This window comes from Sparus aurata, chromosome 15 (assembly GCF_900880675.1).
Source record: "Sparus aurata chromosome 15, fSpaAur1.1, whole genome shotgun sequence".
NCBI lineage: Eukaryota > Metazoa > Chordata > Actinopteri > Spariformes > Sparidae > Sparus > Sparus aurata.
Window position 1 is genome coordinate 31,519,044 of NC_044201.1, and position 20,129 is coordinate 31,539,172.

General features: G+C 44.2%; 2 protein-coding genes across 4 annotated transcripts; one reads left to right on the top strand and one right to left on the bottom strand.

Annotated features, from left to right (window-relative positions):
* Nucleotides 1-698: 698 nt before the first annotated feature.
* Nucleotides 699-12,176, top strand: apmap (adipocyte plasma membrane associated protein). 2 transcript variants are annotated; one of them, XM_030442119.1, is made up of 9 exons: nt 699-965; nt 1,817-1,970; nt 3,268-3,383; nt 3,636-3,728; nt 7,129-7,245; nt 7,348-7,522; nt 7,745-7,879; nt 10,484-10,676; nt 11,212-12,176. In XM_030442119.1, exons 3-9 carry the CDS (start codon nt 3,287-3,289, stop codon nt 11,419-11,421), a joined length of 1,020 nt encoding a protein of 339 aa, XP_030297979.1. In that variant the 5' UTR covers nt 699-965; nt 1,817-1,970; nt 3,268-3,286; the 3' UTR covers nt 11,422-12,176. The 2 variants fall into 2 exon arrangements, with proteins under 2 accessions (XP_030297979.1, XP_030297977.1); XM_030442117.1 differs by having other exon boundaries at nt 1,854-1,970.
* Nucleotides 12,177-14,188: 2,012 nt separating this feature from the next.
* Nucleotides 14,189-16,928, bottom strand: cst7 (cystatin f). Of its 2 annotated transcripts, none has more exons than XM_030442121.1 (4): nt 16,490-16,928; nt 15,030-15,220; nt 14,594-14,699; nt 14,189-14,451 (listed from the first exon to the last, which is right to left on the bottom strand). In XM_030442121.1, exons 1-4 carry the CDS (start codon nt 16,536-16,538, stop codon nt 14,432-14,434), a joined length of 366 nt encoding a protein of 121 aa, XP_030297981.1. In that variant the 5' UTR covers nt 16,539-16,928; the 3' UTR covers nt 14,189-14,431. The 2 variants fall into 2 exon arrangements, with proteins under 2 accessions (XP_030297981.1, XP_030297980.1); XM_030442120.1 differs by having other exon boundaries at nt 14,580-14,699; nt 16,490-16,923.
* Between the last annotated feature and the right edge of the window lie 3,201 nt (nt 16,929-20,129).

Genomic DNA, 20,129 nt, shown 5'->3' on the forward strand with positions numbered 1-20,129 from the left:
GCAGGAGGCGACCAATGAAGTGCCAGATGTGTTTATTTATTATATATTATATATTACAACCAGGGTTTTACTTCGGTGTATTTAAAAGTGTTTTTTCAGTTCAGAATTAATCTGACATTAAAGAATAATCTCCATTCATAATTTTTTCTGGCATAGACACCTTTATTAAGCAGTAGACAGATAGGAAATATGGGAGAGAGAGGGGGATGTGACATGCAGCAAGGGACCAGCGGCCGGAATCGAACCATGGTCAGCTGCATATGTGGCATGTGCTCTAACCACTCAACCACCTGCACGCCCATTCATTCATAATTTAGTGTGAAAACCATAAATAAATCAACACATTCACTGTTTCAGACTGATTTTAGACTTTAATGTTCATGGTGGTATTATTTACTTTATTTTATATTCAACTTATTTTCCGTTGTCTTTCAATTATTTCCTTTTACTTCTTATATCAGTTTATTCAGCTATTATTTACATTTAATTTCTCATATTTAAAAAAATATATTTTTTTCTTTGTTTTTGTTTTTTCCTTTTTACATTTTGTTTTGATTAATAATAATAATAATAATAATAATAATAATAAGAAGAAGAAGAAGAAGAAGAAGAAGAAGAAGAAGAAGAAGAAGAAGAAGAAGAAAAACTTGTCTTTTTTTTTTTATGACACGTTAGTTGACACTTTTATTTTGAAGTGTCAGACCGGAAGCGGCCAGTCGTCGTTGTGAACAGGTTCGGGAGGATGTGTCGGTTCTTCTCTCCGGGTTTACTCCCTCTGTTCCCGGGTTAAACCTCCACGCAGCGTGTCGTTCCAGCTCCAGACCAACAGCCGAGCCGAGCTGAGCCGAGCCGGGTTAACGGACCGAGTCCAGCATGAATGAGACGGAGGGGCTCCGGTTCCGGCGGCTGAACAGACCGCAGGTCATCACGGACGAGCTGCCGGAGCACCGCTACAAGGGATCCGGGTAAGACACGGAACCGGGCCGCTTTCCGCCGCTCGTCCCGGGTCGAACCTGAAGTAACGCTAACCGAGATGTAACGTCGCCGTTACCGTCTCCGCCTCGCGCAGCTGAGCGGAAGCTGCTTCCTGCAGCCGGATCGATTATCGATAACAGGAAGTGTTCAGGTTCAATGATCGTTCTTTAACCGGCCAGGAGCACGAGAGTGATCAGTGATCAGTTATTGATCACCGCTGCTGAGATTAATCTGATTTCTGATGATCAATACAGCTGATCACATTCCAGTGGTGAAGCGTTCAGGGTTTAAAGTTGATTGGACTTTCAGAGGTCCAGTTTAAACAGACTCTGAAGGGTAAACCCGGTTCTGCTCTGTTAGCTTTGTTAGCTAACTAGACAGCTACAGCTGCGGCCGAAGCCACGCCCCTTCCGGTCGAATCACACAGGATGTTTATCAGTTTAAAAGATAATTTTCCAGATCAATCGTCATAATTCATGACACAGTTCAGACAGGATCAATACATTAGGGGGCGGGGCTTCTGCACTGTATGTCAGTCAGAGCTAGCCTTGGAGATAGCCGCTGCTAGCATTAGCAAGAGCAGAGCACTGAGGATGGACCCCTGCAGAACCTTCAGAACATGAAGAACTGGACTCATTATAAACTCAGTATGACACAAAGTTAATCAATAAGATGATTAAAGATGTTTGTTACAGTTTGACATTAAATATCTTTAAGTTGTTGAGTTCTTATATTTTCTCAAATGTTTCCAACAACGATCTGAAGTCTCAACGTTGGCTCTGTGAACAACAACTCCCATGATGCCTTGCTGCTCGCTCCTCTGGTTCTGTTTGATTGACAGCCTCCTGGCAGAAGTTCATACTCTCTTCCTGTCGCAGCACCTACAGCGGGAAGGTGTTCCAGGTGACGCTGCTTTCTCTGGGCGGCTTCCTGCTTCTTCCTCTGCTCGTCATCATCCTCATCCTGGAGTCTCCCATCCACCCCGAGGTGTTCAGGTGAGTCTCCCATCCTCCCTGAGGCGTTCAGGTGAGCCTCCCGTCCGCCCCGAGGCGTTCAGGTGAGCCTCCCGTCCTCCCCTGAGGCGTTCAGGTGAGCCTCCCGTCCGCCCCGAGGCGTTCAGGTGAGCCTCCCGTCCTCCCCGAGGCGTTCAGGTGAGCCTCCCGTCCGCCCCGAGGCGTTCAGGTGAGCCTCCCGTCCTCCCCGAGGCGTTCAGGTGAGCCTCCCGTCCTCCCCGAGGCGTTCAGGTGAGCCTCCCGTCCTCCCCGAGGCGTTCAGGTGAGCCTCCCGTCCTCCCCGAGGCGTTCAGGTGAGCCTCCCGTCCTCCCCGAGGCGTTCAGGTGAGCCTCCCGTCCGCCCCGAGGCGTTCAGGTGAGCCTCCCGTCCTCCCCGAGGCGTTCAGGTGAGCCTCCCGTCCTCCCCGAGGCGTTCAGGTGAGCCTCCTGTCCTCCCCGAGGCGTTCAGGTGAGCCTCCCGTCTGCCCCGAGGCGTTCAGGTGAGCCTCCCGTCCGCCCCGAGGTGTTCAGGTGAGCCGGCTCAGTCCACCTGTGCACTGCAGGCCAGGTACAGCAGACAGGACGTCTCTCCATCAGATCTGTAAACTGTAGGTTTGAACTGGACCAGGTTCTTTCAGCTCCTGGTTCTGTTCAGTGTGTGTAAGTACTTTGTGTGGTGTGAACTGGACCTTCAGGATCTGTTGGTGTGTGACACTGCAGACCCGTGAAGTTCTGCTGACTCGGCAGCTTCTCCGGGTCGACGAGTCATGAAGGGAAACGTCTGACGCTCAAACTGAGACTGAAAGTATTTAAAAGCAAAGTTCAGCTGATGTTTCAAACATGGATCAGCCTGTTTCAGGATTCATGTAGAACTAAGAGAAAAGTCCAGAAGATGTTCTGAAGCAGCTGGTTTGACGAGCTGATGAAAGTCTTCAGATTTAATATCACAACACGTTTATGTTCCAGCTCAACACATCTGATGATTCAAAATGTCTCTGAGGAGAAAACCTCAAGGAAACGTTTGTCAAAGTAAAAGTAGAAAAAGTCAAAGTATTCTGAGAGTAAGGTTCGAATATTTAACAATAGTTTAGTTCTTAAAAAGAAATATTTGGAGAATATAGTCATAATATTATAATATTTATAATATAATTCTGTATTTTATTATGTATAATTTAGAGAGTACATTTTCAACTTTATTCTCGTAATATTGTTTTTTATAAAATCTGTATTCTGAATGTTTTCTGTCGCCGCTGACAGAAACATTAAAGCTTCTGGTTCTGCTGCTGGTTCTGTTCTGCAGCCTGAAGGAGCCTCCGGTGATGACGGGCTGCTGGGAGCAGAACCTGAAGCTCCGAGAGGCCCGGAGACTGTTTGAAGACCAGATCGTCGGACCGGAGTCCATCGCCAACATCGGAGGTTGGTGCCACTTTTAGTGGAGTTCAGTTTTATTGTTTGGATCAGCTGAGTTCAGCTGAGACACACAGAACCTCGGACCCTGTCGGGACGTGGATGTAGCCACTGAAACAGGTCAGAGGTCAGAGGTCAGAGGTCACGGTCCGGCTCCGGTCCAGCGCCCAGCCTCAGATTTCTAATGTTTTTGGACACAATCAGCCTGATGATGAAGAGCGTGAAGACGAGCTGACAGATGTTCGTCTCTTCTGTCTGCAGATGTTTTGTATTCCGGAACAGCTGACGGGAAGATCGTGAAGCTGGTCGGACGAAGGATTCACACGGTGACGAGACTCGGACGGCCGCCGTGTGGTGAGTTTTAGTAACGAGTCAGTGAAGCTTAAATGATGTTCAGACTCGTTTCTGTCGTAGTTTAAGTTGAGATCAGGTAAATCTGGTTAAAGCTCATCCGGTTCAGAGACGAACCTGTTTTTAAACTTAAATGTTGTAATTAAAGCTCAGCAGGAAGTTTCCCTCAGACACGTTGTGACGGACGCTGCGACCTTCAGCCTGCTCTCGTCTTCATGTTTCTTCATGTTTCTTCCTCTCTGTTTGTCTCTGTTGCTTCATTCTGGACTTTTACTGTTTGGTCAGTTTCTCAACCAGCGAGTTGAAACCAGTTTGAAGCAGCGACGTGTTGAAATCTGTCTCTGCTGCTGTTTCAACATTCAACACACACAAACCGTCTGCCAGCAGAGTCCTCCTCCAGTAATCAGTCAGTTCTTCTCCTCCTGTAAACAGAGACATAAAGTAAACTCACTTTGCTTTTATATTAAAAGAGAAAACACAAGATGAAATTTAATGAGGAAACAGTTCAGACTTCAGCTGCAGGAGACCGATTTTATTGTGACACAGAAAGAAGAGCTGTGAGAACGCACTGAGAGGTGTGTGTGAGCAGGTGTGTGTGTGAGCAGGTGTGTGTGTGAGCAGGTGTGTGTGTGAGCAGGTGTGTCAGGATCGGACTGAAGAGGTTTAAACCAGCAGTCAGTCTGACTCACTGAGGGTTAAAATGATCTTATTGTGGTGGGACCTCAAACAGGAAATTCAGTAAATAGTTTCAGGCGAGTGATTTTCAGAATAATTAGAACTGAACGAACTGTCAGATGGGCTGCGTCTGAAGTTCCACACTAACATGCTGCTGAGTGCTAAAACAGTATGTGAGATTTTTTAGTAAATCTAAAACCTTACTGTTAGTGTTAGCGTTAGCGTTAGTGTTAGTGTTAGTGTTAGTGTTAGAATTAATGTTAGTGTTAGCGTTAGTGTTAGTGTTAGTGTTAGTGTTAGCGTTAGTATTAGTGTTAGTGTTAGTGTTAGTATTAGTGTTAGTGTTAGTGTTAGTGTTAGTATTAGTGTTAGTCTTAGTGTTAGTGTTAGTGTTAGTCTTAGTGTTAGTATTAGCGTTAGTGTTAGCGTTAGTGTTAGCGTTAGTATTAGTGTTAGTGTTAGTGTTAGTATTAGTATTAGTGTTAGTGTTAGTCTTAGTGTTAGTGTTAGTGTTAGTATTAGTATTAGTATTAGTGTTAGTGTTAGTCTTAGTGTTAGTGTTAGTGTTAGTGTTAGTATTAGTGTTAGTGTTAGTGTTAGTCTTAGTGTTAGTCTTAGTGTTAGTGTTAGTATTAGCGTTAGTATTAGCGTTAGTATTAGCGTTAGTGTTAGCGTTAGTGTTAGTGTTAGTATTAGTATTAGTGTTAGTCTTAGTGTTAGTCTTAGTGTTAGTGTTAGTGTTAGTATTAGTATTAGTATTAGTGTTAGTGTTAGTGTTAGTCTTAGTGTTAGTCTTAGTGTTAGTGTTAGTATTAGCGTTAGTATTAGCGTTAGTATTAGCGTTAGTGTTAGCGTTAGTGTTAGTGTTAGTATTAGTTTTAGTATTAGCGTTAGTGTTAGCGTTAGTGTTAGTATTAGTATTAGTGTTAGTCTTAGTGTTAGTGTTAGTATTAGTGTTAGTGTTAGTATTAGTGTTAGCGTTAGTGTTAGTGTTAGTATTAGTATTAGTGTTAGTGTTGGCGTTAGTGTTAGTGTTAGTATTAGTGTTAGTATTAGTATTAGCGTTAGTATTAGCGTTAGTGTTAGTGTTAGTGTTAGTGTTAGTATTAGTATTAGTGTTAGTGTTAGTCTTAGTGTTAGTGTTAGTATTAGTGTTAGTGTTAGTATTAGTGTTAGTATTAGTGTTAGTGTTAGTGTTAGCGTTAGTGTTAGTGTTAGTATTAGTGTTAGTGTTAGTGTTAGTGTTAGTGTTAGCGTTAGTGTTAGCGTTAGCGTTAGTGTTAGCGTTAGTATTAGTTTTAGTATTAGCGTTAGTGTTAGTGTTAGTGTTAGTGTTAGTTTTAGTATTAGCGTTAGTGTTAGTGTTAGTATTAGTATTAGTGTTAGTCTTAGTGTTAGTGTTAGTATTAGTGTTAGTGTTAGTATTAGTGTTAGTGTTAGTGTTAGCGTTAGTGTTAGTGTTAGTATTAGTATTAGTGTTAGTGTTAGTCTTAGTGTTAGTGTTAGTATTAGTGTTAGTATTAGTATTAGCGTTAGTATTAGCGTTAGTGTTAGTGTTAGTGTTAGTATTAGTATTAGTGTTAGTGTTAGTCTTAGTGTTAGTGTTAGTATTAGTGTTAGTGTTAGTATTAGTGTTAGTATTAGTATTAGTGTTAGTGTTAGTGTTAGCGTTAGTGTTAGTGTTAGTGTTAGTATTAGTATTAGTGTTAGTGTTAGTTAGTATGAACCTAATAGTACGTGAGGTGCATACTATTTCCGGTAAATATTGAAGTATGCAAGCACTGGACACTACGCCGGCATAAATATCCCACAATGCAATGCAGCGGCGATGACAACAACACAACAGACAATGGCGGACAGCGACACTGTGGTAACCATGCCAACCTCACCTCTATAATAATATAACGTTAATATAATGCAGTCCAGTACAACAACATCACTTAATGAGTTCGCCTGCGGTTTGCATTTATTATTGTGTGGCTTCTTGTTGGATGCCTATCAAGGATGTATTATTAGATTATTATTATTCGATGAATTAAAATAGTATTATTCCAGATTGCCAGTAGAGGTGAGGTTGGCACGGGTTACCACAGATACGCGTCTCCAATCCAACCGGCAAGAGTCTCTCAGGAAGTGCGTCACTTCTGCGCCAAACAGTGCGGCAGAAAAGATGCATACTGCTGTTATTCACTCAAAAGTATGTTGAACGATAGTACACATATTGATTATGTGGTGTATAGAAGTAACCATAGTAAAAAGACTTGTGATGATTTAAACCTGTTGCCAGGAAACAACTGTGACCAATCAGGAGCAAGCAGCTGTGTAAACAGGAAGTCAGTGCTGACTTTGTGTTATTGTTTCTGCACCTGTGTAGAAATCTGTTAGCAGGAAATGTCACATTAAGCTAAGCTAACACATTAAGCTAAGCTAACACACAGCATTAGATCATTTAGCATCATTTTTTGTAATTTGAGGTGTTTTTATGTTTTTCATGGTCAGGTTCCTTCACTGTTACAGTCCAATCACTGACGTCAGCAGCAGAACCTCTTTCACTCCTCAGTCCAAATGGGTCACATATTAGCATGCTAACGTTAGCACTGCCTGTTAGCTACGATTATGTAACAGCAGTGATGGAAGTAACAAGTACATTTACTCAAATACTGAACCTGAAGATGAAATGTGAATGAAATCAAGTTGTTAGGACTCAGCCTGAGTGTGTGTCCTGCAGGTTCTACAGAGGAGGAGTCCAGCTGTGGGAGGCCGTTGGGGATCCGAGTCGGACCGAACGGGACTTTGTTCGTAGCCGACGCTTACCTGGGAGTGTTCGAGGTCAACCCCACCACAGGTGAGTCAGCGGTGTCAGTTTTCAGGAGTTGACAGTTCGGTGTTTGTTCACGTCGACCATCTTTACATTGATTGTTATTGATAAGTGTTGTGTTGTGAGCAGGCGAGGCCACCAGGCTGGTGTCAGGCGGGCAGGTTGTTGCCGGCAGGAAGCTGTCGTTCATCAACGACCTGGCTGTGACTCAGGATGGAAAGAAGGTGTACTTCACCGACTCCAGCAGCAGGTGGGAGCGCAGAAACTACCTGCACCTCATCATGGAGGCCACGGCCGACGGACGGTACGACAGGAGATCAGTTCTGCACCCAGTCGATCAGAAAGTAGCCGGGCCTTTACTGGGTCAGGGTGATGGTATCTTATTTTGTAGGGCGGAAATCTTATTTAATATTGTTTGTCACTTGCTTCCATGTTTCTTTTTACTGTTGTGGAGCTTCTGTTATTGACTCCACACTTCCTGCCGATGTTTCACAATAAAAGCCTCCTCCCCTGTGTTTCCTGTCAGAGTGCTGGAGTACGACGTAGACAGCAGAGAGCTGTCGGTGGTGATGGAAAACCTTCGATTTCCGAACGGGATCCAGCTGCTGCCCGACGAGGAGTCGGTGCTGGTGGCCGAGACCACGATGGCCCGGATCCGCAGGTAAGGCACAGGACTCACCTTGACCTCCAGAACCACCAGCTGGAAACTGTTTTCATGAGGCTGTTAATGTAACCCGGCGAGTCCAGACTGCTGCAGGTAGTCGACAGAAAGCCTGCAGGTTGGTTCTCTGTGCAAACGAGCGACTGTAAAGAACAACAAGCCGGTTTCTTTAGAACCACTCAGCGGTTCTTTAACGGCCCGATGTTTCTACATCATGTAGAACTCAGGCGGGTCGCTGTGAGCTGGAGGATCCAACATGAAGCTCTACAATAAACACAATCAAATGAAAAGGAAACGTTCCGTCACAGAGAACTGCACTGTTAGCTTTGTGAGCTAAAGCTAAGGCTGAAGCCACGCCCCCATGGATATTATAATAAGATTAAAGTTACAAAATAAAATGAAGTCAAATGAAATTAAAGACCGAGTTAATATAAACAGTTCTGATGAAAAGTTCTAGATTAGAAGACAAAAGAAAAGTTGGACCGTGAAAACAAATTAAATCCAATAAAAGCTAATTAATGGTGTTAGTAGTGTTGTATGATGGAGTGATCATTACTATTGATCACTCTCAACATCACTTCCTGTCTGAACAGACTGAGTTCTGACTGAAGGCTCCAGTGTGTAACATTTGTGTTTGGCTCCATCTGGTGCTGAAGGTCCAGACTGCAGCACTCCCTCACTCACCCTCCTCTTCAGGAGCTACGGTGGCCCGCAGGGACAAGAACGTCCCACACACACAGACACACACACACACACACACACACACACACACACACGAGCAACAGACTAATATAAAACACAAACTGATCAAATGTAAAAATAAAAGAAGTCATTTTAAGTGATGACAGTAAATTAACTTCCTGTTTGAAGACGATCTGATGAAGGTTACATAACATCAGTGAGGAGGAGGAGGCTCTGCTTGTTACCATGGAAACAAGCTGCTGGCCTCCTTTTAACCGTGTGTGTGTGTGTGTGTATGTGTGTGTGTGTGTCGGGTCAGTGGTTCTGGTGGGAGGTGTTGGTTTATTCTCGTCCTTCCTGCTGTGTTGAGACACTTTGCAGCTGAATTCACTCTGAAAATATACAAATAAACTTTATTCATGACAAATATTTACTATGTATCACTGATCACAAGTCTGATGTCACAGACTTTGTGATGTCACAGACTTTGTGATGTCACAGACTTCGTGATGTCACAGACTTCGTGATGTCACAGACTATGATGTTGCTGACTTCATGATGTCACAGACTTCGTGATGTCACAGACTTCATGATGTCACAGACTTCGTGATGACACAGACTTTATGATGTTGCTGACTTCGTGATGTCACAGACTTTATGTCACAGACTTTGTGATGTCACAGACTTCTTGATGTCACAGACTTCGTGATGTCACAGACTTTATGTCACAGACTTTGTGATGTCACAGACTTCTTGATGTCACAGACTTCGTGATGTCACAGACTTTATGTCACAGACTTTGTGATGTCACAGACTTTATGATGTCACAGACTTTGTGATGTCACAGACTTCGTGATGTCACAGACTTTATGATGTTGCTGACTTCGTGATGTCACAGACTTTGTGATGTCACAGACTTTATGATGTCACAGACTTTGTGATGTCACAGACTTCGTGATGTCACAGACTTTATGATGTTGCTGACTTCGTGATGTCACAGACTTCATGATGTCACAGACTTTATGATGTCACAGACTTTGTGATGTCACAGACTTCGTGATGTCACAGACTTCGTGATGTCACAGACTTTATGATGTTGCTGACTTCATGATGTCACAGACTTCGTGATGTCACAGACTTTATGATGTCACAGACTTCGTGATGTCACAGACTTTATGATGTTGCTGACTTCATGATGTCACAGACTTCATGATGTCACAGACTTCATGATGTCACAGACTTTATGATGTTGCTGACTTCGTGATGTCACAGACTTCTTGATGTCACAGACTTCGTGATGTCACAGACTTTATGATGTTGCTGACTTCATGATGTCACAGACTTCATGATGTCACAGACTTTATGATGTCACAGACTTTGTGATGTCACAGACTTCGTGATGTCACAGACTTTGTGATGTCACAGACTTTGTGATGTCACAGACTTTATGATGTCACAGACTTTGTGATGTCACAGACTGACATGTATGACATTAACATCCTCTTGCTGCTGTCAGAGATCATCTGTGAGTTGGAGATGTACCACTCCATCATAAAAACAGTCCCTCAAACATTTGGATCAGAACACCAACATGTGTTTGATGATGAGCTGTCGATCAGTTAAATGATCATTATGGGATGTTGACACGAGTGTTTGGTACCAGCTGAAATCTGCCTGTGGAGAATCAGAATCTAAAGCTGACATCAGGTAAACCAGTTGATCTTATCGCTCACAAACTGAAGCAGCTCGCAGCCGTCAGCGGTTCCGACAGCCCGGTGCTCTGACGCGGGTCAGCGAGCTCGTCTCTGGTTTTGGTTCTGACCTTTCTGATTTATTTAAAGAAAAACAAACACAGCGTTTTTTCCTCTGAGATGACGAGACATCAGAGTGAGTCTCTAACTCGTCCTCCTGTCTCTGGATCAGAGTCCATGTTGCCGGTCTCAACAAAGGTGGGATGGACACGTTCGTGGACAACCTCCCCGGTTTCCCCGACAACATCCGTCCCAGCTCCAGCGGAGGTTACTGGGTGGCCATGTCCGCCGTGCGACCGAACCCCGGCTTCTCCATGCTGGACTTCCTGTCCCAGAGACCCTGGATCAAGAAACTCATCTTCAAGGTAACACAGACACACAGGAACCAGGTCCAGTCGCTCGAGACGGGTCAGAGTAGTTACATCAGAAAATATAAACACATCAAAATCAAGAGGGTGAAGTGTGAGACGAGTCCAGACATTATTAATCAATCAGCCTTCACTTTTGTTCTCATGTCTTCTTCTTCTTCTCTTCACTCCGTCTTTCCTGCCGTCCTCCATCATGTCCTCCATCATGTCCTCCATCATGTCCTCATCATGTCCTCCATCATGTCCTCCATCATGTCCTCATCATGTCCTCCATCATGTCCTCCATCATGTCCTCATCATGTCCTCCATCATGTCCTCCATCATGTCCTCATCATGTCCTCCATCATGTCCTCCATCATGTCCTCCATCATGTCCTCCATCATGTCCTCATCATGTCCTCATCATGTCCTCCATCATGTCCTCATCATGTCCTCCATCATGTCCTCCATCATGTCCTCCATCATGTCCTCATCATGTTCTCCATCTTCCTTCCCTCCCTTGTGCTGTCTTTACGTCCCTCCGTCCTCTCCAGCTCTTCAGTCAGGACGTCCTCATGAAGTTCGTCCCTCGGTACAGCCTGGTGGCGGAGCTCCACGATGGTGGCGTCTGCACTCGGAGCTTCCACGACCCCGGCGGCCTGGTGGCGGCCTACGTCAGCGAGGTCCACGAGTACGACGGCAGCCTGTACCTGGGCTCCTTCCGCTCGCCGTACATCGCCAAGCTCGACCTGCGCGAGGTGTAAACAAGGCGAGGATGAACGTCAGACGGATTCTCTCTGTGAGATGAGAATGAAGTCTGAACCGAGCCACTGATGACATAATGCTGCAGGAGGAGAATTTAAACACCGTCACAGGTCGGGTGGAGGCTGGGTGGAGGCTGGGTGGAGGTTGGGTGGAGGTTGGGTGGAGGCTGGGTGGAGGTTGGGTGGAGGCTGGGTGGAGGTTGGGTGGAGGTCGGGTGGAGGTTGGGTGGAGGCTGGTCAGAGTGCCTCTTCAGGATGGAGCTGCTCACCTGGTCTGCAGAGGAAGAAGAGTGAGCGTGCGGCTGTCAGCTGATCTGTGTGCTGGTTTTGTTCTGTACGCTTCATAAATGTGTCAGCAGGGCGGAGCGTCACTCTCTGATCACACCGATCAGATCAGCAGCTAACCATTATTTACATCATCCATTAATCGACTTGTCTCATCAAAATGTCCCAAAACAATAAAAATTCTTGTCATATTTAGTTTAATGATGATGTGAAGCAGCAAATGTTCAGATGTGAGGCTGAAACAGGCGACTCACATCAGACCTCCTGCAGACACCATCATGACATCATCATGACATCATCATGACATTAGTATCATTATTATGTTATTAACATCTTCTGTCCCTCACCTGAGCAGCTAATTGATAAATGGTTGATGATCTCTTCCAGCTGGTTCCTGATTTAAACACACGTCCACAAATCTTTGGCTTGTTTTTACAAAAATAAAGAAACAAACCTGTTGACAGTTTGGAGAGTGAGAGATCATCAATGTGTTGGTTACTGGCTGCACCTCAGGTTCTTCAGGTTCTGATCGGCCCTGGAGTCTCACCCGCTGGAAAAAGCCTCACAGCTAGCTAATGCTAATGGAGCGCTCACTAAGTGATTGGCTGGAACACTTTATGTTAGCGTGCTAGCTCACTCAGTCAGTGTATATAGATATAAATAAGTTACGGAGGGTCTCGTTCATCTTGACATTAATCTTTTCCCCTCGTTGATGTTTTGATCCTCGCAGGTGGTTCCTCTCTACCTCCACTGCTAACTGTGCTCGTCTGAGTTAGCCTTGTTTTCTGCTACTAGCTGCCACTTCTCACTTTAAACCTCAGCTGAGCCGTCGATCAAACTGAGGCCGCTGGCTCAAACACAGGATGGACAAAACTGTAAAACATCCTCACGTTCTGTCTGTAAAAATGTAGTTTAATTAGTCCGAATGACACATTTTGTTGATCTGTGTTTGTTTTCACTGTTGTATTAAGAGTCAAGCAGCACAGACCAGCATGTGTTGTGTTTAGGTGCTGGGTGCTGGTGACCAGCATGATGTGTCTCAACTTATTTCATATTGCAGTATGAGGAGGAGTGAAGTCTGCTGTGAAAGTCCAACACAGCACACAGAGTCCGTGAGGTCGTCACAGGACACCAAGTTTATTGAACACAAGCTTCAAACCTGCAAGATTTTGGGCTCATTTGAAGAAACCTGAAATAAAATACTGCACGAAATATACAGAAATATAAATGCATCACTTTGTTTTTTGCTCCCGTTTCTCTCACAAGTTGAAGTAAACAATTTATAATGTTTTTATTTTTTATGTACACAAAATAATTACTTCTTTCAGATGTTGAGCAGCAACATTAAAATCCAATAAGATAAGCCATCCGCATGAAAATCAAGCTCGTCTATGCTGGTTTTTTCAGCAGGAAAGTGAGTAATCAGAGTATTAAGAGTAATCAGAGTACTCAGAGTTTCATGATTCCAATTTGGATGTTGATATAGAAACTATCTGCGATTCAGAAACTGACTATCATGTGACGTTGAGCATGTTAACGAGGGAAAGAGTGAACAGGCTGTCGACCTCGTGCTCACAGCATTTGAACAGCATAACAGCTAACTGCTGCTAACAGCTGAGATTAGCTATTTAGCTCAGCTAGCTGTGCAGCTGGCGTTCCTATTGGCTGGAGGCACAGAGCACCAGGAGAGTGTTGTTGTTGTTGTTGTTGTTGTTTACTATCAGACTGACACCTCTTGAGGTGTAGTGAGGGGCTAGCTGGTTAGCATGCTAGCTTCTGTAGATATCGCTGCAACTCAAAGACATCTTTGTTGTTTCTGTGAATAACTGTAGTTAATTTAAAACAGATGTTTTTGCATTTTGCACCTTAAACAGCTTCTTCTGTTAGCTAACATGGCTAACAGCCTGCAGAAATGCTAACATGGCTACAGAGTTGTTTCAAAATGGCTGCCAGCTGGTTTGAAGTGTGTTTGATGATCATTTCTGGGGCAAAATCTTTAAAACTCATTGATCTTCATTTACTTCATCTCAGTGAAAGTCGCCTGTCGGCTTCTCACCAGGAACCAGTTTGTTTCAGTGCAGATGATGATGATTGAGATGATGATAATAAAGATAATAATAAAGATAATGATAAAGATGATAATAATAAAGATAATGATAAAGATGATAATAATAAGATGAGCAGCCTGACGATGGTTCCAGTTGTCGTGTCGTCAGGATGTCTCTGTTCTCTCAGAGGTTTAAACTGATCTTGTGTGTTGAGCGTCTCTGACTCGACTTGTTCTGTCTGTTCTTAGTTTTTCTTCCTCCTGTGACGTGACGACAGACGGAACTCTGCAGCTTCTTTGAATAAAACTGAATAAAACCTGCAGTTGCATGTCTCAACAACGCATGTCTCAGTGATTTTATTACTATCATCATCATCATTATTATTATTATTATTATTATTATTATTATTAATAATAATAATTCCAGTTGACCAGTTAAAGGACACTTTCACTTTAATCTGTCTTGTTTTGGTAATTTGGGACAAGTTTCTATACAAACAAAGTGCAGGATGAGGTCATGAAGGACATCGTGTTATAAGTTATTAATCACTTTGTGATGGAGAGCAGACAGGTGGAGGGTGTGGTGGAGGAGGAAGGTGATGGAGGTTCTGGTGGTCTCAGGGTCCACAGTCTAGAACCTGGATGTGGGTCTTCTTCTCCCAGGAAATGATCCAAACCTCAAAGTGACACTGAAACGTCTGCAATCACAACAGGAAGTTGGTTTTCACACTAAAGCTCTCTAATGAACAAATGCTTTATTGTGACTCTGGACAGGAAGTGTTCGGACTGTTCCTTTAAAACGTGACCAGGTGTGAGACTGACTCACCTGCTGCAGCTCACCTGCAGGCTGGAAGTCACAGTGGGACAGGTTCTTGTTGTGGTCTCGTTTACGGCAGACGGTTCTGGAAATCTGCAGCTCTACAATGTACCGGACCCCCTTCACCAGCTGACACACACACACACACACACACACACACACACACACGTACAGCAGAGGAACTGAGTCCAGGAGGTGCGTTCAGGAACAGCTGCGACAAATCCTACTGATTCTACCTTTAACTTTAATATAACGTGAGCTTCAGGTAGCTTTGACTTGTTTGATACTCATTTCAGAGCCTGTAATCTATTACTTTACTGGAGTAAACAAGTTGAATCAGTACTACTTTACACCAGCACGTGAACGTCTCCTGGAGGACAGACTCCTGAGACATGGACCAGAGAGATCCCGCCCTCGACCTTTGACCCCACAGGTGTGATGTGTTTCTGGTGTCCATACCTGCCGCTGTGCTCTTTGGATGGCGGAGGGTTTGAAGAGGAAGGCGTCGTTTGATTGGTTGTTGTAGTAGTAGGCGGCGGTGAGGACGACCTTCTGCAGTCTGGGGTCGTTCCTGCTGATGTTGTACGGAGAGCCAGGCATGAGGCCGCCATGACGGCCGCCATGACGGCTGCCCGCCAGCAACGACGGCCCTGAGAGACGAGAGACCACCTCTGAAACCATGCTCACTGATTTAACTCAAGAACCGGACTTTAACTCAAGAACCGGACAACATTGAGGTATTTGTACTTCAGTATTTCTTTCATTATTAACACATTAGACGGTCTGAGGTCAGTTAGTGATGTGTTCTCTGCTGACGAGCTGATGGAGACGTCTGATGTTTAAATCAAGTCTCAGCTGCTTCAGTTGTTCAGCAGAACGCTGCAGCTCTGTTTTACTGTGAAGCTCCAGAACTGTTCTGTGGACCACCACACTGCACTGACTCTCGTTTGTTTCTTTGCTGACATGATTCTTACAGAAGACTCAGGGACCTGTAAGAAGCATCTCAGAGCTAATCTTCATCTACGTCAGTACTAAAACCAGAGTTTGTGTGCACGGTGTAAATATTGATCTTTCAGGGCGTTGTAACTGCAACAGACGAGTGAAGAGACTCAGAAACTAACAATGAGAGTTAATTCATCCAGAACATCTTCAACTTTCTCCTGTTTTCTTATGTTCTGTACTTTTTGTTTCCTCATCAGACAGTCAGACAGATCCTGAAGTTCCTGTTCCTGAAGGCATCACAGTGACACTTAGACTTCAGGTGTCTGACTGTCTTTGAACGCAGCAGACTAAAGAGGGGGCAACAAGTTTCAGAGTTTTCAGAAATAATAAGAAACAGAAAGTTGGAGCCGTTCTGGATTAAAGAGGCTTCTGGTTCAGATTCTTTGTCTTTTCACCTTCGACCACAAACAGAAATGGAACTTGAGCCGCAGTTTGTTTCTCGTCTCGTCAGCTGGTTTCTGATGAAGACAAACAGACGAGTGTCTGAAACACTGAACATGAGCTGCTCTCTCTGTCTGAACACTGTTTCCACGTGTGATTCAGTCTGAAGCTCAACGCTGTTTGTTTGATCTGTTCTCAAAATTCAGGTTCTGATTCTAAAAATGCAGCAAAACAGTCAAAAGAAGCTGAAGGAGTCAGAGTCTGCTGCTGCGTCACGTCGTCGTCACGCTGACAGGACGAGGTTTGACGTCTGAACAGTTTTATCTTCAGTTTTTTTATCTAAACTCAAAATTTAACCAAAACAGTTTTAAAGTATAAAAAGAAGGAAGTGGATCAGAAAAGAGATCAGTTGTAAAAAGAGCCGCAGGAATCTGAAGTCAACACAAAGTCAAACTAACAAACTGACATTTAACATGTTGCAGCTGTAAAATAAGAGTTAGTTGATGAAGGAAACAGGAAGTGATGAAGATTGTTACCCAGAGTGGCGAGCAGAGAGACGAGCAGCAGCGTCTTCACTCCCATCATGCACTCTGTCGGTCTGTGTGTGTTTCCTGTGAGGCGGCGACACTCTGACCACAGATCAGCGTGTGTGTGTTCACTCCTGCTGTTTGTGTGACTCAAACATGTGATGTCACTTCCTGTCAGTACAAACACTTCCTGTACCTGCTCAGAGCCTTCAGTCAGGTTTCATCCTGACAGAGCTCACAGCAGGGAGCCATGTAACTAAGTACATTTACCATACTTTACTTTACTCTTCCACTCCACTACATGTATTTGGTCACTTTAGTTACTAGTTACTTTACAGATTACTTGCTGCATCAGAGCCAAATAGAAGTTATCTGATCTGAAAACAGATTAAAAACTAATTCTGACCACAAACATGATTATTATTGGATCTGTGTGGGAGTGTGGGAGTGGCCTAACAGAGTGTGGGAGTGGCCTTACATTGTGTGGGAATGTCCTTACAGAGTGTGGAGGTGTCCTTACATAGTATGGGAGTGTCCTTACAGAGTGTGTGACTGTCCTTAGAGAGTGTGGGAGTGTCCTTACATTGTGTGGGAATGTCCTTACAGAGTGTGGAGGTGTCCTTACATACTGTGGGAGTGTCCTTACAGAGTGTGTGACTGTCCTTAGAGAGTGTGGGAGTGTCCTTACAGAGTGTTGGAGTGTCCTTACAGTGTGGATGTGTCCTTACAGAGTGTGGGAGTGTCCTTACAGAGTGTGGGAGTGTCCTTACATAGTGTGGGAATGTCCTTACATAGTGTGGGAGTGTCCTTACATAGTGTGGAGGTGTCCTTACATAGTGTGGGAATGTCCTTACATAGTGTGGGAATGTCCTTACATAGTGTGGGAGTGTCCTTACATAGTGTGGGAGTGTCCTTACAGAGTGTGTGACTGTCCTTAGAGAGTGTGGGAGTGTCCTTACAGAGTGTTGGAGTGTCCTTACAGTGTGGATGTGTCCTTACAGAGTGTGGGAGTGTCCTTACAGAGTGTGGGAGTGTCCTTACATAGTGTGGGAATGTCCTTACATAGTGTGGGAGTGTCCTTGCAGAGTGTGGAGGTGTCCTTACAGAGTGTGGAGGTGTCCTTACAGAGTGTGGGATTGTCCTTACATAGTGTGGGAGTGTCCTTACAGAGTGTGTGACTGTCCTAACACAGTGTCTGACTGTCCTTACAGAATGTGGGAGTGGCCTAACAGAGTGTGGAGGTGTTGTTACAGAGTGTGGGAGTGTCCTTACAGAGTGTGTGACTGTCCTTACACAGTGTCTGACTGTCCTTACAGAATGTTGGAGTTTCCTTACAGAGTGTTGGAGTGTCGTTACAGAGTGTTGGAGGTGTCGTTACAGAGTGTGGAGGTGTCCTTACAGAGTGTTGGAGTGTCCTTACAGAGTGTTGGAGGTGTCCTTACAGAGTGTTGGAGTGTCCTTACAGAGTGTTGGAGGTGTCCTTACAGAGTGTTGGAGTTTCCTTACAGAGTGTTGGAGTGTCGTTACAGAGTGTTGGAGGTGTCGTTACAGAGTGTGGAGGTGTCCTTACAGAGTGTTGGAGTGTCCTTACAGAGTGTTGGAGGTGTCCTTACAGAGTGTTGGAGTGTCCTTACAGAGTGTTGGAGGTGTCCTTACAGAGTGTTGGAGTGTCCTTACAGAGTGTTGGAGTGTCCTTACAGAGTGTTGGAGGTGTCCTTACAGAGTGTTGGAGTGTCCTTACAGAGTGTTGGATGTGTCCTTACAGAGTGTTGGAGTGTCCTTACAGAGTGTTGGAGTGTCCTTACAGAGTGTGGAGGTGTCCTTACAGAATGTGTGACTGTAAACGTGGAGCAAGTCAGAACTTCCTGATGATGATTTAAACACAAACACAAACGTTTCAGTGGAAGTACAACATTTAGATTTTATTAGCGAGCACTTTAAGTCCAGATAACAATAAAAAAAAAGAGAGAGAAGAAGAAAAACAACCAATCAAAGAGCAGCTCTGTGTGTTTTGCAGCTGGGCAGGAAGTGTGTGTGTTTTTAATGAATCAATCTTAATGCTAGGCTAACCACACCTCTGCACTGGACACCAGCAGTCACATGGTAGAAACATATGAATATGTGTGATGTGAGCAGATGTCAAAGTACAGTTGGATGATAAATGTTGACATGTGGACACAGAACCGTTCAACGCGGTCCAAGATAAATCGGACCCACAGAATCTTTTTTTCACCATAAAATCGCTCTGATTAATTTGTTTGCTTGTGATAATTTTGTTGATCGGGTTGATATCTGCGTTCGGTCTGACATTAATGGAATCATAAGACTTATGTCATGACTTATATCAGACCTTCAGAATAGAAGCATTGATAAGATAGATAAGTCATTTCTGATTAGAAGCAATCAGCTGTGAATATTGTAATAAGTCAGTGATCAGCCAATCAGAGCACAGAAATGAGTCACATTAATAATTTATCATTTCTAGCAATAACTGGTGTGATTGGTCCGTTAATTAGAGCAGATGAGATGTGAAGTGTTTCTCTGACACAACTTTGAATCAGCTGCTGCTTAGATGACTAAGTTCAAGAACAACAGTTCCCATGATGCTTCAGCTGCTGTAAACAGGAAGTATAACAATGCAGTGGATTCAGTCTGGCTGCATGTTGAACCCTGTTTTACGTCCACATCAGTTGTGATTGATGTGGTCAGACTGTCTTCACTGAGCCGAACCGTCCAGCAGCAGCTCCTGACGGCAGCTCACTCAGGGAAGAGCTGAGCACCGTCACTGATCGCTGCTACACTGAAGAAACTTAAAAACAGGAAGATTCTCAGGCACATTCTGAATGGTGATAATTCTTTCACCTCTCAGTGGACTCATGGGAGTTTGTTCCGGATGGACATCAGTGATAACGATCTCAGGAAGTGAATCAGATCCACATCAGGACAAATGAATCAGTCGCTCGTTGGTTCCACATGTTGTCTGAAGGCTGCAGCTGCACCACAGCAGACGAATGTGTTCAGCCATGTGACCTCTGGTGAGCGTACTGGTGTGTCTGCTGCAGGTGTGTCTGCAGGGAGGATATACAGAAGAGTGTGTGTTTCAGCCCTTTAGCTCAGGTATTTATATGTGAAGCTGCCAAGAATGAGACAAAGACCGAGCTCTCGTTTCCCAAACCATCTGACCCAAACGAGTCCAGACCGACCAATCACATCCAACGACACTCCAGAAATAAAAACAAAAGAAGTTTAATCGAGTTTCCATCAGCAACGTTTGAGTCACATTTCTATAGATCTGTTTTGTCGCCATCTTTGTTGTTTACTGTCTTCTTACGCGATGTTACTGATTAACGCTGCAGTGAAATGAGATTTCATCGGCTGATGGGGGAAACGGACCAATCAAGAGCTGCAGTGTGACTGAAGAGGCTGCTGAATTTGAGATTTTACATGAGAACAGTTATGAGCTCAGCTGGCGGAGCAGCGTCTCATGTACAGAGGCTTCGGGGGTTCGAGTCCCGGCCTGGAGACCTTATAAAATACTAACAAAGGCGATTTATGATCATCGCAGCCAATAATCGGTCAACATTTCAACATATGGAGAATTTTACTTTTACTTACACTTTTACTTTGTACGACTCACAGGAAGTGAAGT